We start from the raw sequence: 13451 nt of genomic DNA, 5'->3' as shown, positions 1-13451 counted from the left end.
TGAATATATACAGTAAATGAAGGGAAGTATCTAGGACTGGTTAGTTGGGATTTGCAGTTATGAGCAGCGTAGAGGAATGATGGTACAATTTACATGCCAAGCGTGCAGCGCGTATGGTGATCTATCATGTCAACTCAAGTAAGCCAGTCGTGCGTACTGTACAAGTCGTGTTCGCTTTTCCCGTAAACCTTATTCCGGCTTGCTCTCGTTACTCCCCTCCTCCTTAACAACCACCCCCTTCTCCTCCAACATCTTCGCCAGCTCCCCGCTCTGATGCATCGACACAATAATATCACACCCCCCCACAAACTCCTTGTCCACATACAACTGCGGAATCGTCGGCCAGTCCGAGTACTCTTTAATCCCTGTTTCTTCGTCAGCCAACTAACCCCCCCCCCCCCCTTTCTTTTAACCAGAGACAGACACAGAAAACTCACCATTCCGCAACTCTTGATCCTCCAAAACATTATACGCCGCAAACTTCTCCGGATTCACTCCCTGCAAGCCCAGCACCTGGATACTCGCCCGCGAGAAGCCGCACTGCGGGGTTTCCGGTGTGCCTTTCATGAAGAGCACTACGGGGGCTGAGCTGACGGCTTTGTCGATTGCTTGGCGGACTACGTCGGAGAGGAGGCGGCGTTGCGAGACTGAGCTGGGGGCGAGGGAGAAGGGAGTGAGGAAAGGCGAGGGTCGGCGGGCTGCTTGGCGCGTGGCCTGGGAAGGGGTTTAAGATTAGTATATATCTCTGGAAGGGTGGAAGTGAAGGGGGTGGGGGGGGGCAGAACTCACCTGGAATACCGTCCTGGAAAACATCTTGGATGTGACCGTGTGTGTTGAGCGGGTGTTGTTCAGGGCGGAACTTTCAGTGTTTCGCCGATTTCCGCGGGATCGTTTTTGGGCGATTGGTAATGGGCGATGATGTCAGTTTTCGGGGTTAGGGTTGTTTATGGCTGGATCTGGGCTCCCTGGGGTCCTCTCAACGTTCTGTAAAGAGCACTGTAAAGTCAATCACAGGCTCAATGGCAAGATCAATCACAAAATTTAAAGTATTTCATCCAACCACAATTTAGATTTCGGCGCGTGTCAAAGATCGACAGGTACAGCACCAACCGTCACTCTGTACTATATAATCACATATTTCTTGGCCATTTCAATTCCTCGTCTAAACAAACATCCTTTCCTGCTTAATTGCCTTAATCGCGTAATCTCGGAACGTCCGTCGTCCAACCACCATGTCAAACATATAAGTCCCCCCCCTCTTATCCCCCAACCCCCCAACCCCCAACTCCCTAAGTTCACTAACACCTTATCACAACCCTCCCCATCCTCTGGCGCTCCCTCCTAAGCCAATTCCGCACCCTCCCCCAGCCCAGCCACTCCTACGCCGGCCGCACCGCCATCGTGACAGGCGCCAACAGCGGTCTGGGTCTCGAAGCAGCGCGCCATTTGGCACGTCTGGGCGCGGCACGTGTGATTTTGGCGTGTCGGGACGAGGAGAAGGGGGAGGGGGCGAGGAGGGATATCGAGGGGTCTATCTCTGCGTCTTCTTCTACCCCGGATTCCGGGGCAGATGGTGACGAAGCCTCAGGTTCCGGAGCTAAAACGGTGATCGAGGTCTGGCCGGTGGATCTCTGTTCGTTTGAGAGTGTGCGGGCGTTTTGTGAACGTGCGGAGCGGGAGTTGGAGCGGTTGGATGTGTTGCTGGCGAATGCGGCGGTGTTGTCGATTCGGCCGGGGACGATGGTGGAGGGGTATGAGAGGCAGGTTACGACGAATGTGATTTCGACGTTTTTGATGATTTTGGCGCTGTTGCCGGTTATGAAAAGGACGGCGGCGAAGTGGAATGTGGAGAGTGTGGTTACGGTCGTGTCTAGTGATGCGCATGGTTGGGTATGTTTCACTGTCTTCTCTGTTCTATTTCCTGGACTTTGCGGTAGAATGCTGACCTACTTCTTGCAGACCCCCTTCGGCGAACAAGACGAACCGCAAATCTTCGAAGCCTTCCGTCCCGGCGGCCTCATGAACGACCGCTACGCCACCACCAAACTCCTCGACCTCCTCCTCGCCCGCGAACTCGCCGCCCGCCTCGACGCCGCCGCCCAGCCCAACCCCGAAACCAACCCCATCATCGTCAACGCCGTCAACCCAGGCCTGTGCAAGTCAAACCTGTTCCAGGACCTGGTCTCCTTCGGCCAATTCGTGGTGTCCGTGGGAACCTTCTTTGTCGGACGCACTATTGAGCAAGGGTCCCGGGCGCTGATGGCGGGTGTGGAAGGGGGTCGGGCGAGTCATGGGAAGTATGTGGACAGCGGGGTGATTGGGGATCCGAGCCCGTTTGTGTTGTCGGAGAAGGGGGCCGCTGTGCAGAGGAAGGTGTGGGAGGAGTTGATGGGGATTTTGGAGGGCATTTGGCCGGGGGTTACGGCGAGCGTTACGCAGGTGCCTTCGCTGCTGTGAGGGCTAAGGTTTACAGGTGGTGTCTCATAAATTACGGGAATAATAATCTAATATTTAGGTGGTATATACGGAATACATTGATGCATATACACATACTTTACATTATGGGATTCTTACGGAAAGATACAGCGGGTGAACTCCGAGACTCCGCCGAACTTACCCCACGGAACTGATCCGATGTCCCCACTTCTCCGCAAACTCCCCCGGCCGGGGAACCTCGGCTCAGTTTCCGGCAGGCATCTCATCTCATTTGTCCTTTATCTTTATCACAATTGACATTGACGAACCACACAGTAACTTGCACGGTTCACCATCTGAGGCGTCAAGTCTGAAGATTTTATAAAATATTTCCTGGCATTCTCACCTATTTTCTCCAACTTGCCCATTCACCAAAATGCCCAACGAACCCCCCCTAACCGGACTCAAAGTCCTCGAATTCGCCGGACTCGCCCCTGGTTCGTCTCTTTCTCTCTTTACTCCCTTCCTCTTCCCCCCCTCTCATTCTCAATCCGTTCCAATCTCACTAACACCCCCCCAGGCCCCTTCGCCGGCCTAATCCTAGCCGACGCCGGTGCCTCCGTCCTCCGCATCGACCGACCCCTTTCGTCGTCATCCTCCCCCCCACCAACCGCCGACCTCCTAACTCGGCACAAATCCTCCCTCGCCATCAACCTCAAAGACCCCGCCGGCGCCGCCCTCCTCCGCACCCTCGCCCGCCACGCCGACGTGCTCATCGATCCGTACCGGCCGGGGGTGCTTGAATCGCTGGGTTTAGGACCTGATGTCCTGTGCGCGGCGAATCCGCGGTTAGTGTATGCCCGGCTGACGGGGTTTCGGAGAGATGGACGGTTTGCCAAGATGGCGGGGCATGATATTAATTATTTGGCGGTTTCGGGGGTTTTGGGGTTGTTGGGTCGTCGCGACCACAACAACAACACCACCTCCTCCTCTCCAACATCTCCATCATCATCCCCATCATCTTCAAAAGCAACACCAACCCCCCCCGCAAACCTCCTAGCCGACTTCGCCGCCGGCGGCCTCACCCTCACCCTCGGCATCCTCCTCGCCCTCCTCGTCCGCACCCACACCGGTCACGGCCAAGTCCTCGAAACCAACATGGTCGACGGCGCCTCCTACCTCGCCTCCTTCGCCCGCTTGGCCCGCCACACCCCCCTCTGGGACCAACCCCGCGGTTCCAACCTCCTTGATTCGGGATGTCCCTGGTATGATTGTTATGAAACTAAAGACGGGAAGTGGATGGCTGTGGGGGCGTTGGAGCCGCAGTTTTTTGGGGAGTTGATACGGCGGCTGCCTGGGATGGAGGGGAAGGGGTGGGGGGATGATGAGGGGGGGGGGGGAGGGGGGGGGGGGGGGGGGGGATAGGGGGCGGTGGGGGGTTTTGAGGGGGGAGTTGAGGGAGGTTTTTTTGACTAAAACGAGGGGGGAGTGGGAGGGGGTTTTTGAGGGGAGTGATGCTTGTTGTTCGCCGGTTTATGAGTTTGGGGAGTTGGAGGAGGCAGACCAGAGAGAAAATGAGAAAGACGGAAACGACAAAGAGGGGAAAACAAAGGAGGGGGATCAGAGACCGGCTGTTACGTTGAGGGATACGCCGTGGTTAGCGGTGAAGAGGGGGGAAGGGGGGGATGAGATCACGCGTGGGCAGGGACCCGGTGTGGAAGGGAAAGGGTATGTGGGATATTCGTTGGAGCCGGGGCAGGGTGGGGAGGAGAGGTTGAAGGAGTGGATGGGTTGGTCGAGGGGGGAACAGTTTGAGGTTAGAGATGGGGGGTTGGTGTTGAAGGATACGGCGAAGCTTTAGACAGCAAATTGTGATTGGAAATTAGTCAGATAGTGAAGTACATGATACCCTCTATAATTATGTCCATTATCCGCTCTAGAATTCATGATCTCAGACCAGACCCGGCAACCCCTTCGTCGCTCTCCAGCCGCTCAAACGTGGAGTAACATTATATCCTGGATACCAGTAGTCAGCAAAGTCGGCTTCTTTCGCCGCGGGAGCATGAGAAGACTTACCCCCCTCTAGCCCTCATCCTCCCCAAACCCACCTTGACATTTCCCCGACTAACCGCCCATTACGCCGGGCTAGGCGGCGGATTCGGCGGCGGTACCGGCGACGGATCCCGAGAATTACTGGCCATGCTGAACGGGAAAAGGGTATATGTTTAACAAACGGTAAAGAACGGTAAAGACAGGATGCCGATGGGCGGTGGCGACCGCTAGAGATGTTCGGGCCTCGGGCAGAGGTGTTAATGATAAGAGGATGATTTTCTCGACCGTTGTTGCATAACAAGGAAGGAAAGGTCGTGAGCATCTTGCAGGATGAGGGCCTGGGTTAAATCCTACTTTCTACGCTCCTATCGATGGTTTATTTTGTCGGCTATCTAGTCCAGGGACCCTCGTTCCTACCTCGACTAAAGAAAAACGAGAAAAAAAACAAGATCCCCCTCCAAAATACCCGACCTTCGAAGCTGTCGCGATACATGTGTACGCCCTTCCCTCGGCCCCGAACGGTGCCACGAAACAAACCACCAACCGCGTCCGCATCTGTACGTACACAGGGCTACCCTAGATTTACGGTTATCTTTCTCGTGAAACCTTAAACTTCAAGCGAGGCGCATAGATGGTGTTGATAGAAAAAAAAACAAGACAATAAAACAAGACATGACTCTCGGGGAACCCGGATCGGAAAAGCCAACAAAAGCAGTTGGGCTACACAAACCGTGCAGCTTCCATTAACGGCCGGAAAACGGGATCGGATCCCCCCCTTGGACTTCCTCCGATTTCGCTGTCAATAAGCAACTGTATTCTCATCAAGGTAGGTGAAGGTTACCCATTGTTTCTGGGTTTCTTTTTTTTTCATCGGAAGATATCCGGCTTAGACCCATTCACCCCACAAACCCTGCTATGATATCCACACTCCATCAATGCCCTGTACGACCTTCCGTATCGTATCACTCAAGGCTTCCGGGAAGCAAGCTCCATTCCGCGAGGACGAATAGAGATAGACCAGTGTTCCCCCATCCCGTTCCGATGGCCGTTGTGCTACCTACCTGACCTACCAACAAACCCACACAGCAGCACAGCACTCAACAACAAAACATCATCACATCACATCACATCATATCACATCAGTACCACCACCATCACCTACCCACCTACCTACCTACCTATCTACCCACCCCTGGGCTCCCATACCTCGACAACCCACCGGCCTTACAGTTAGTTCACCATCCGGAGCTATCTAGGAGACATGAGACGACCGTCTTAAGCCAAATAAGACACTAGGGAGAAGACCGTCTTTCGTAACTCTACCAATGGTATCGAAAAGGAGAAGAATCGGGTGGTGTTAAAGATACGGAAATACTAGAAGTTCGCTTCGTTCCACCTTCCACCTTCCAGCAAGCAAGCACCATACCATGTTCCTTCCGCCCGCTATGCTCTGACCTTTACCCCAACTAACCCCGCCTTCTCTCACGCCCAACACCAACACCAGTACCAACAACCAACACAAACACCAATACTAACAACCATCCACCATCACCATCCGCCATGAACCCCTTTCCACCCTTCGTTTGATATCATTTCATTCTATTCATTTCATAGCACACGCACAGACACCTAATCAGGACCTCCCGACACCGAGTAGGGAAAAAAAAATAAACTAAAACTTCAATATTTCCGCCCATTCCCACCTCCTCAACCAACCCACTCGACTAATCCGCTTAACCTGACCTGACTGGCCTGACCTAACACAGTCATCCCAACAGAGTAGGTCGACCTACTACCGCTCCAACCGACAGTCCGGACACAAGCTTCAACACCTTCTCTCCCACTTTCCCTTGATCCGCTCAAACCATTACGTATCGTCGTGCAGTCCAAGTGCATTAAGGCATCCACACGTTCTTCGCTCACTGCACCTGGCTAACAATCTCGCTGGCCCGGCTCAACGAGTCCACCATTTGCTGGCACTCCTTGCGCCGGCGGATCGTGTAGTCGCTTTCCTTGAGGAGGTCGTCGAGTTCGCTCTGGCGGTACATATTCTCCAGGAGTTCCTTTTGCATCTCCTCTTTCGTGAAGCTATATTACCTCCCAGTTAGGATCAATTTTGTTATCGTGGGGAAAAGGGGGGGAGGTGGGTTAAAAACTGGAGGGGTTGAGAATGTGAGGACATACCTGACGAGGTTCAGCATGATGGCCTTGGGGACCATATCGATCATGGTGCGTTTGACAATGTTGAAATAAGACGAGATAAGCAGCTCTGCAAACAAACACCAGTCAGTCAATCATCTTCCATCGTACAGCAAGAAAGCCGAAACTCACTGATAACCTCAACCTCAATGCCCTCCCGTTCCGACAACGTCCCCGACGCCTTGAGGGTCGGCGGAGGCGGCTCCATAGCCGCAGCCTTCTTCTTGTTCTTGGCCGCAAAGAAGCTCCCAAAGAAGCCCGAGTTGGACGACTCCTCGCCGCCGACCGCAAGCGTGGGGCTAGCAGCGCGCGCCGGCGTCGAGGCCAGGGGCTTGCCCGTCTTGGGGTCGACCTGCACCGGCCGCGACGGGTTGTGCTTCTCGTTGACCATGGCCATGGCGCGGTGGCCGTTGAGAAAGTCCGGGTGGGCCGTGTTGATGTAGCAGGACTCCATCGATACCAAGTCGCGCACCAGCTTGTTGGTCGGCTCGAGCGCCTTCTTGAAGAAGGCGATGACCACCGCGTGGATCTTCTCCTTGAGTTGCGGGTACCGCCGGAACATCTGCTTGCCAAGGAGCTGCGTGAGGATCCGCACCAGCTCGTCGTACACGAGCGATGCGCACTTGAGGCTGGGCTCCTCCATCCGCTTGATCTGCTGCTTGACGATCAGCTCGAAGGCCGTGGTCCCGACAAACAACGCGGGCGAGGAACCCGAGGAGTTGTACAGAATGGTGCGGATGTCGACGTCCTTGACCTGGTCGAACGGGTCCACGGCTTTCACACCGTTGGAGTACAGTTCGTGGAAGACGAAGCTGATTCTCGCACCGCCCGACAGCTCCGTGCTCGAGAGCTCTGTGTTGTTACCCTCTAGCACGGTGCGCCATTCGTTGGTAAACTCGGTGATGATGTTGAGTACAATGTTGGCGCTGTTTCCGAGCATCGACGGGCCTAGCGATTCGAGCTCCTGTGAGTACTTTTGCAGCGAGCTGGAGATGCGCGCCTTGATATCCGGTAGCGTCTGCTTGATGTGCATCATGAGGATGAGGTTGAGTTTGCGCGCAAGGTACGGCGTGCCACAGTATGAGCTCTTGTTACGGTACGCTTTGTGGTTTTCGAAGAAGTTCTTCTCCGCCTCGAGCGCTGCGTTGATAGGCTTCTTGTTGTCGATGTCCCTTTGCCCGCGGTTCACCACCGGGACGTAGCCCAGCCGTAGCGGAATGATGCGCCCAGCCAGAATATCCACCACATCGGTCCCCTCGTCCATCAAATCCACCTTGGTGAGCACACCAATGGTCCGCTGACCCTCCGGGTCCACCTCTCTTGCCAGCTTCAGACCGTCCGAATTGGCCAAGTCAATGTTAGCGGCCGTGACGGCCAAGATGATGGCATTAGACTTTTGAATGTACTTGACAATCATATCCCGGATCTGTCTCTCGATATCGCGGGGCTGGTCGCCAACGGGCACGCGCGTTAGACCGGGGAGATCGACAAGCGTCAGGTTGAGGACATTCGGCGAGTAGATGCGCAGGTTGATGGGGGCCGGCGAAATACCAGCATTCCGTCCGACCTTGGCTTCCGTCTCACGGCTGATCTCATCGCGGATCTTGTTGAAGTCGAAGAACTTTTGTCCCGGAATGTGGAGGAACTCGCCCCATTCGTCCGCGTTCGCCTGCTTGTCGGTCGTGTCGGTGATCTCCTTCTCGCCGTTCGCTTGCCCTTGCCCGGGTCGGTTAATAAGCTGGAGAACAAGGGGGCGGCGTGTGACGATGCCGGAACCGCGGGGCAGGCTGTTGGTGGTGAGGGGTTGAACCTCCGTATTAGTCGGTGAAGCAGGGACCTCGCATGGGGGCCGGGCTAGCGGTGACAAGGGTCGACGAGGCGGGGTGGGAGAACAAAAAAGAAAGCGTTCAGGACTCACAAGTCGCGGCCGACGATGTTTTCTAATACAGAGCTCTTGCCGCTAGACTGGCTACCAACGACGACTATTTGGGGCAAATCAATAGGGTTGTTGACACCGACGGTGGTGAAGACGTCCTGAAGTTTGTTGACGAGCCTGTGAGTGGTGTGGGGCACATGTCAGTCAGTGCCTGACGACGACGCCCAAGAAAAGTGTAAAGTAACAGAAGGAAGGGCAAATAAGGGGGGGGGCAAGCCATACTTGATCAGCCCGGGGTCAGAGATGCCGCCGGGTGTTGCGAGCGATCCTGGTGCGTCGACCGTCATGTTCGCGGGAGGTATATCTTCGTTCGCGATGGTAGATGCAGGTCAACTGGTTGTTGGATACACACGAGGTCGAAGGAGACGCAAGGATGCGGCGATGCAAGGCGACAAAATCGACGCAGGAGGAACGTCGTGGCGCAACAGTCGAGACTTTAAAACGGTCGAACTCGTCCTCGGTGTCGGGACAAGAGGAAGCAAACTTGTTCACGTTGCGCTACGGTAAAGGACGTGCAGGTGGGTGGGATCGTGGGAATCTTTTGGGCTGGTGGACGATTGAACTGGCAACGCAGGACGCTGCGCCAGAGCAACGAACTTACGTGGGGACCCACCACTGTCGCAGCCTCCCGTCTGTGCGCGCTGCGAGGCAAACTGAGCCGGGGAGCACACGTGATCCCTGCTTATCTTGAGCAGCAAGAACGAGGGTTAGGGTCAGAGGCGAGGGACGAAATATTCGCAACTCCTTAGGGTGTATGAGTGAGTACTCACTGCCGAGGTTTTCTCGTTTCGTCTCTTCTTTTTTTCTTTTCAAAAACAAAAACTCCTGCTCAATACTTTATTCTAGCGCTCCTTCAGCCAGAAGTTTTTTTATCCGCCATTACATCCAAGTCTTTCGCTGCCTAAACTTCCTTCATTCTCGACAAAAGGACTCGTCATCAAGTGGTTCTTGTTGACGCGGCTTCAATCCCCAAGAGGGTGCCACGCGTCCAACACTCAAAAGTGAGGGGGTGATAAGACGGTGGAACTATCATTCTACTCCAAGTCGTTCATAATAACTGAAAACTACAAAACTGATTCTTCCACAATGAAACGCGCGTACCCTGAACTGAATGCTTATATCAGAAAAGAATGCCCCCGACTACCTCAGGTATCTATCCCAACGGCCATGGGCTGAATTTCCGAACCTCCACCTTATCGCCCATTGCTATGTCATACACTGTCTCATCTAACGCACTGTGTCTGTCCTCCCTAGTTCCTAATCTTAATTGATACTGGTTTATCATTGCATTCTCGTTCTGTCTGCCGCATAGCCGTCCCTAAGGCAAGAAGCTCCAAGCGAAAGGGTGAATAGGATATGGAAAGGAAAGGAGAAGACGTCGTCTTCTAGAATAAAAGAATACAACCTCCGCCGGTCACCCTCCTAACCCGGATGACGCGCCATACCCCTAAGCCCCGAAAATTCGCCGCTCCATGCTATGCCGTATATTCGAAATGACCTCCGCAGGGTAGAAAGAAAGGACTCCCATGAAAATGATAACATCGAAAGAATACCACCGCCTTAACCCCACTGTTTCCGGTCTGTAGTCGAGCCCCAGCCCTATTGCGGCCATAGTCCACTTGCTGGTGCCGAGTTACCGTTAGTAACCCCGTGATGATGTCCGTTAGACTGCCGTTTTGCCAAGTTCAAGGCTCTGGCTCGCTCCCTGTTTGACCAACTGGGAACAGAAACCACCGTGTTAGTCAGAAGCCACTTTTTTAAACAACCATGGTTTATGCTTTAACCCTCGGAAGCAGGGCACAAGAGAGAAGGGTGGACGTACATTTTGACCTTCCCATCGTCACCGGCCGTGGCAAACATGAATGGGTTGGTTGGGTTCCAGACGACGACGTTGCAGCTCGCAGGATGATGAGCTTCAGCCTCGTGGACCAATACTCCCGTCAATTTGTGCCAAATGAGCACACGCCCATCTATAAATGTAACGGTTAGCAAGTGAGTTTTAGAAACGCCTTGTAGAAACACAGCGTGTTTTTACCTTCGCTACCACTTATCACAAAGTTCTCGTCCGCCCCGCCAAAATTGCTTCTGATGGTGAAGTTCCCGGCCAAGTGGCCCTTGTACGTTTGGATCGTTTCACGGCTCTTAAGGTCGATTAGAACTGCCTGGCCATCCGCTTTATTCACCAAGACGAATCGGGAATCGCTGCTGATATTGACCGAAGACGCCCTTGCGCGGAGGGCCAAGTCGTACAGGTGCTCTCTGGTGAGAAAGTTGTAGATATGTATGTTGCACTGCTCGTCCATGGCAACAAGCCACCGCTGGTCAGGCGAAAGAGCAAGATCCTCCGTCCGATGTGCGTTGGGCCATGTGTGTAGGCAATCGCCGCGAAGGTTCCATAGCCTCAGCGACTGTTGTTTGTCAAACGACCCAGTGACGAATGATTGGCTGTCTGCAGCCCAGGCACAGCCGCTAACTGGTTCCTCGTAGACTTCGTTTAAGGCTCTCAGACACTCGCCGGTCTAGTCCACTATTAGTTCCACGCGCAATTTAGACCATTTTGTGGATTGACAACCTACCTCGATGTTCCAGAGTTTGGCGGTGTGGTCAAAACTGCAGGTAACCAAGTATTTACTATCAGGGCTCCAAGCGAGGCTGCCAACTCCGGCTTTCTGATGCCCACGAAGTTGCCGAAGCAGAGTAAGCCGTTCAACATCCCAGATATTGACCGCCTCGCCTATTCCGCATGATGCCAGGTGTTTGCCGTTTGGGGAAAACCGGATCTGCCAGACCTCATCGGTCCTCTTCGATGATGGGTCCTGAGTTGGGTGGAACAATTCCGCCACCACCTCAGTAGGGAACCGGTTCCTATCACACAGGTGGTCAACACATAGTGATGGCGACACATTGTCCGTGTGGTATCGGCATCTCTCGATCTGGCTCTGCTTCAAACCGTCCAAAAGAACGGCTAGTCGATGATCTGGAAGCATGACAGACGGGGATATCGACTCTATAAAAGAACTGTCAGCAACTTAACCTCGGATGGGATAAACATACGATAGTTTTGAACAACTCTTTCCCAACATACCCGATAAGACCGTCAATAATATTTGCCTCGACTGGCCGTTGGCGCCATCCCAGCTCGCCCGGCTCTTAAGATCTTCTGCGTCTTGGCACATTAGTAGCCGCGACAAAGCCTGGAGCGTGTGGTGCTGCTCTTGGCACAGAGGGGTGAGCTCGTTTCGAAGCACGGCCAGCGCCCGACCCGTGTCCCGCAACTCCAAAAGCTCCAGAAACTTTTGCTGCCTCAGTCGGAACCTCATGGTATTGCGGTCCGCTCCAGGGGCTAGGACAAGCCCCCTTCCGGCCGCCGCTTGCCCAGCACCTCGTGACCCCCTACGGTCGCCGCAGAGCAACTCCTCCGCCTTGCTCCATGACCCGTTAAGCACCGCTTCTCGGAACGCAGCCACATCGGGACTTTCGACCTCGAACCCACTCTCTTCCCCAATATTGTCCGCCGCCGCATGATAGCCCAGATCATGTAACGCTTGTATCAAGATACGTGTAACCTCTTCCCGGTTATGGCCAAAGTAAGTGGCCGGTCGTCCCGCCGTGGGACCGCCCCCGTTAGGTTTGGAACTGTGCATGGTGCCACTGTGTGCCTTGGCGGTTGTGCTTGTGCTTGCGATTGCTGGCGGGTTTCCCCCACTAGCTCGAGACCCGTTAGATGCCGAATGTGAAGACCGAGCCGATGATCCCTCCCCCTTGCCGAGCTCTGCTAGCATACTTCCACGGCGTCTCCGCTTAGGGTCGGGACGAGAAGCAGCAGTGGTGCTTAGTGTAGCAGCTGCGTTCTGCGCTTCTCCCTCCTCTTCTTGTTCCTCGAAGTCGGCCCTTTGTCTCCTACCAAGAATGCGCGTGGAGGGATTGCTATCGGAAGACACGACTGCCCCGTGGGGACGAGGGGCGGACGTCGAGGCAGAACCGGCGTCGTCGGGCGAAGGGTTCCGGCTCAGAAGCGGAGGGAGGTGCGGCGGGGCCGGGGGTTGGATTGACGGCACGGCAGTCGATGTCGCCGACCGCGGCTGAGGGGGGGCAAGACTGGAAGTAGGCGGCGTATAGGCAGGCGGTTCGTTGGGGTTTTGGTCTGCCACGGCGATCGAGTTCGGTTCTGCGGGAACGGACACCGATCCCGCAGAAATGTGGGCGGAGAGCGAGCGATGGGGGGATAAGAGAAAACCTGGCCACTGCAGGTGTCGTCGATAAATATGATATTGCCAAAATGTGGAACTGCCGGTTGACAGTGTCGATGATTGAAGCTGTAGAGTAGACGGAGGCTGTGGGTCGAGCGTGGCCAGCTATTGACCGAGACCAGGAAAGCTCCAGGCCCTATCTCGTCATCGGCCGTCACTGTAAGCGGTTGGTCGCCGAGGCGCCTGCAGGTTATCAGTGGGAGCGGCAAGCTCGGGCAGTTAACACCTTGTCGGAAGGTTGCCTAGTAGAACGGCGAACTACCCGGGCAGATGGGGAGGAGGACTGGATACGTTCACGTCCGCGGGTCGTCTGGCTCGGGGGCCGTGCACTCGCAAAGATGATGATAAATCGGAAGAGTTCGGGATATTTTGAAGGCACCGGGGCAGGAAACCGGACCTCGTAGGTGCTTCACCGAGTCACTTCCTTTCGACTTCAACATGGAAGGCAGGGTGTTGCTAGAATTACGAAACGGGCTGTTTCGCTGACCTCGGAGCTCGGGTGCTCAGGGAACAAACGCAGCGGATCAGGCGGTTGTGCTTGGTCCGCTGATAGGGAGCTGGCTTCCGCTGCGATTGGTAGGCGGTGAATGTTTGGTGCG

General features: G+C 54.8%; 5 protein-coding genes across 5 annotated transcripts; 2 read left to right on the top strand and 3 right to left on the bottom strand.

Moving 5' to 3' along the window:
- Window positions 1-189: 189 nt before the first annotated feature.
- On the bottom strand, window positions 190-813 carry C8A04DRAFT_23920 (thioredoxin-like protein; the record flags this gene model as incomplete). The annotated part of the gene is made up of 3 exons (XM_062778873.1): window positions 190-365; window positions 438-714; window positions 790-813. 3 exons carry the CDS (start codon window positions 811-813, stop codon window positions 190-192), a joined length of 477 nt encoding a protein of 158 aa, XP_062641496.1.
- A 105-nt stretch (window positions 814-918) lies between these two features.
- C8A04DRAFT_33633 (uncharacterized protein) lies at window positions 919-2457 on the top strand (the record flags this gene model as incomplete). The annotated part of the gene is made up of 3 exons (XM_062782539.1): window positions 919-986; window positions 1347-1890; window positions 1960-2457. The coding sequence occupies 3 exons, from the start codon at window positions 919-921 to the stop codon at window positions 2455-2457; spliced, it is 1110 nt and encodes a 369-aa protein (XP_062641495.1).
- A 394-nt stretch (window positions 2458-2851) lies between these two features.
- On the top strand, window positions 2852-4276 carry C8A04DRAFT_33632 (CoA-transferase family III domain-containing protein; the record flags this gene model as incomplete). The annotated part of the gene is made up of 3 exons (XM_062782538.1): window positions 2852-2912; window positions 2996-3788; window positions 3898-4276. 3 exons carry the CDS (start codon window positions 2852-2854, stop codon window positions 4274-4276), a joined length of 1233 nt encoding a protein of 410 aa, XP_062641494.1.
- A 2110-nt stretch (window positions 4277-6386) lies between these two features.
- C8A04DRAFT_8642 (Dynamin central region-domain-containing protein) lies at window positions 6387-8889 on the bottom strand (the record flags this gene model as incomplete). Its single annotated transcript, XM_062785189.1, has 5 exons — window positions 6387-6555; window positions 6652-6736; window positions 6799-8453; window positions 8585-8719; window positions 8825-8889. The coding sequence occupies 5 exons, from the start codon at window positions 8887-8889 to the stop codon at window positions 6387-6389; spliced, it is 2109 nt and encodes a 702-aa protein (XP_062641493.1).
- Window positions 8890-10381: 1492 nt separating this feature from the next.
- Window positions 10382-13292, bottom strand: C8A04DRAFT_33630 (WD40-repeat-containing domain protein; the record flags this gene model as incomplete). Its single annotated transcript, XM_062782537.1, has 6 exons — window positions 10382-10572; window positions 10638-11121; window positions 11179-11609; window positions 11688-12473; window positions 12507-12839; window positions 13250-13292. 6 exons carry the CDS (start codon window positions 13290-13292, stop codon window positions 10382-10384), a joined length of 2268 nt encoding a protein of 755 aa, XP_062641492.1.
- Window positions 13293-13451: the final 159 nt, after the last annotated feature.

This window comes from Dichotomopilus funicola (assembly GCF_033296635.1).
Source record: "Dichotomopilus funicola strain CBS 141.50 unplaced genomic scaffold C8A04scaffold_1, whole genome shotgun sequence".
Lineage (NCBI taxonomy): Eukaryota > Fungi > Ascomycota > Sordariomycetes > Sordariales > Chaetomiaceae > Dichotomopilus > Dichotomopilus funicola.
The sequence above is the reverse complement of the archived record's forward strand: the minus strand, read 5'-3'. Positions and strand labels throughout refer to the sequence as shown.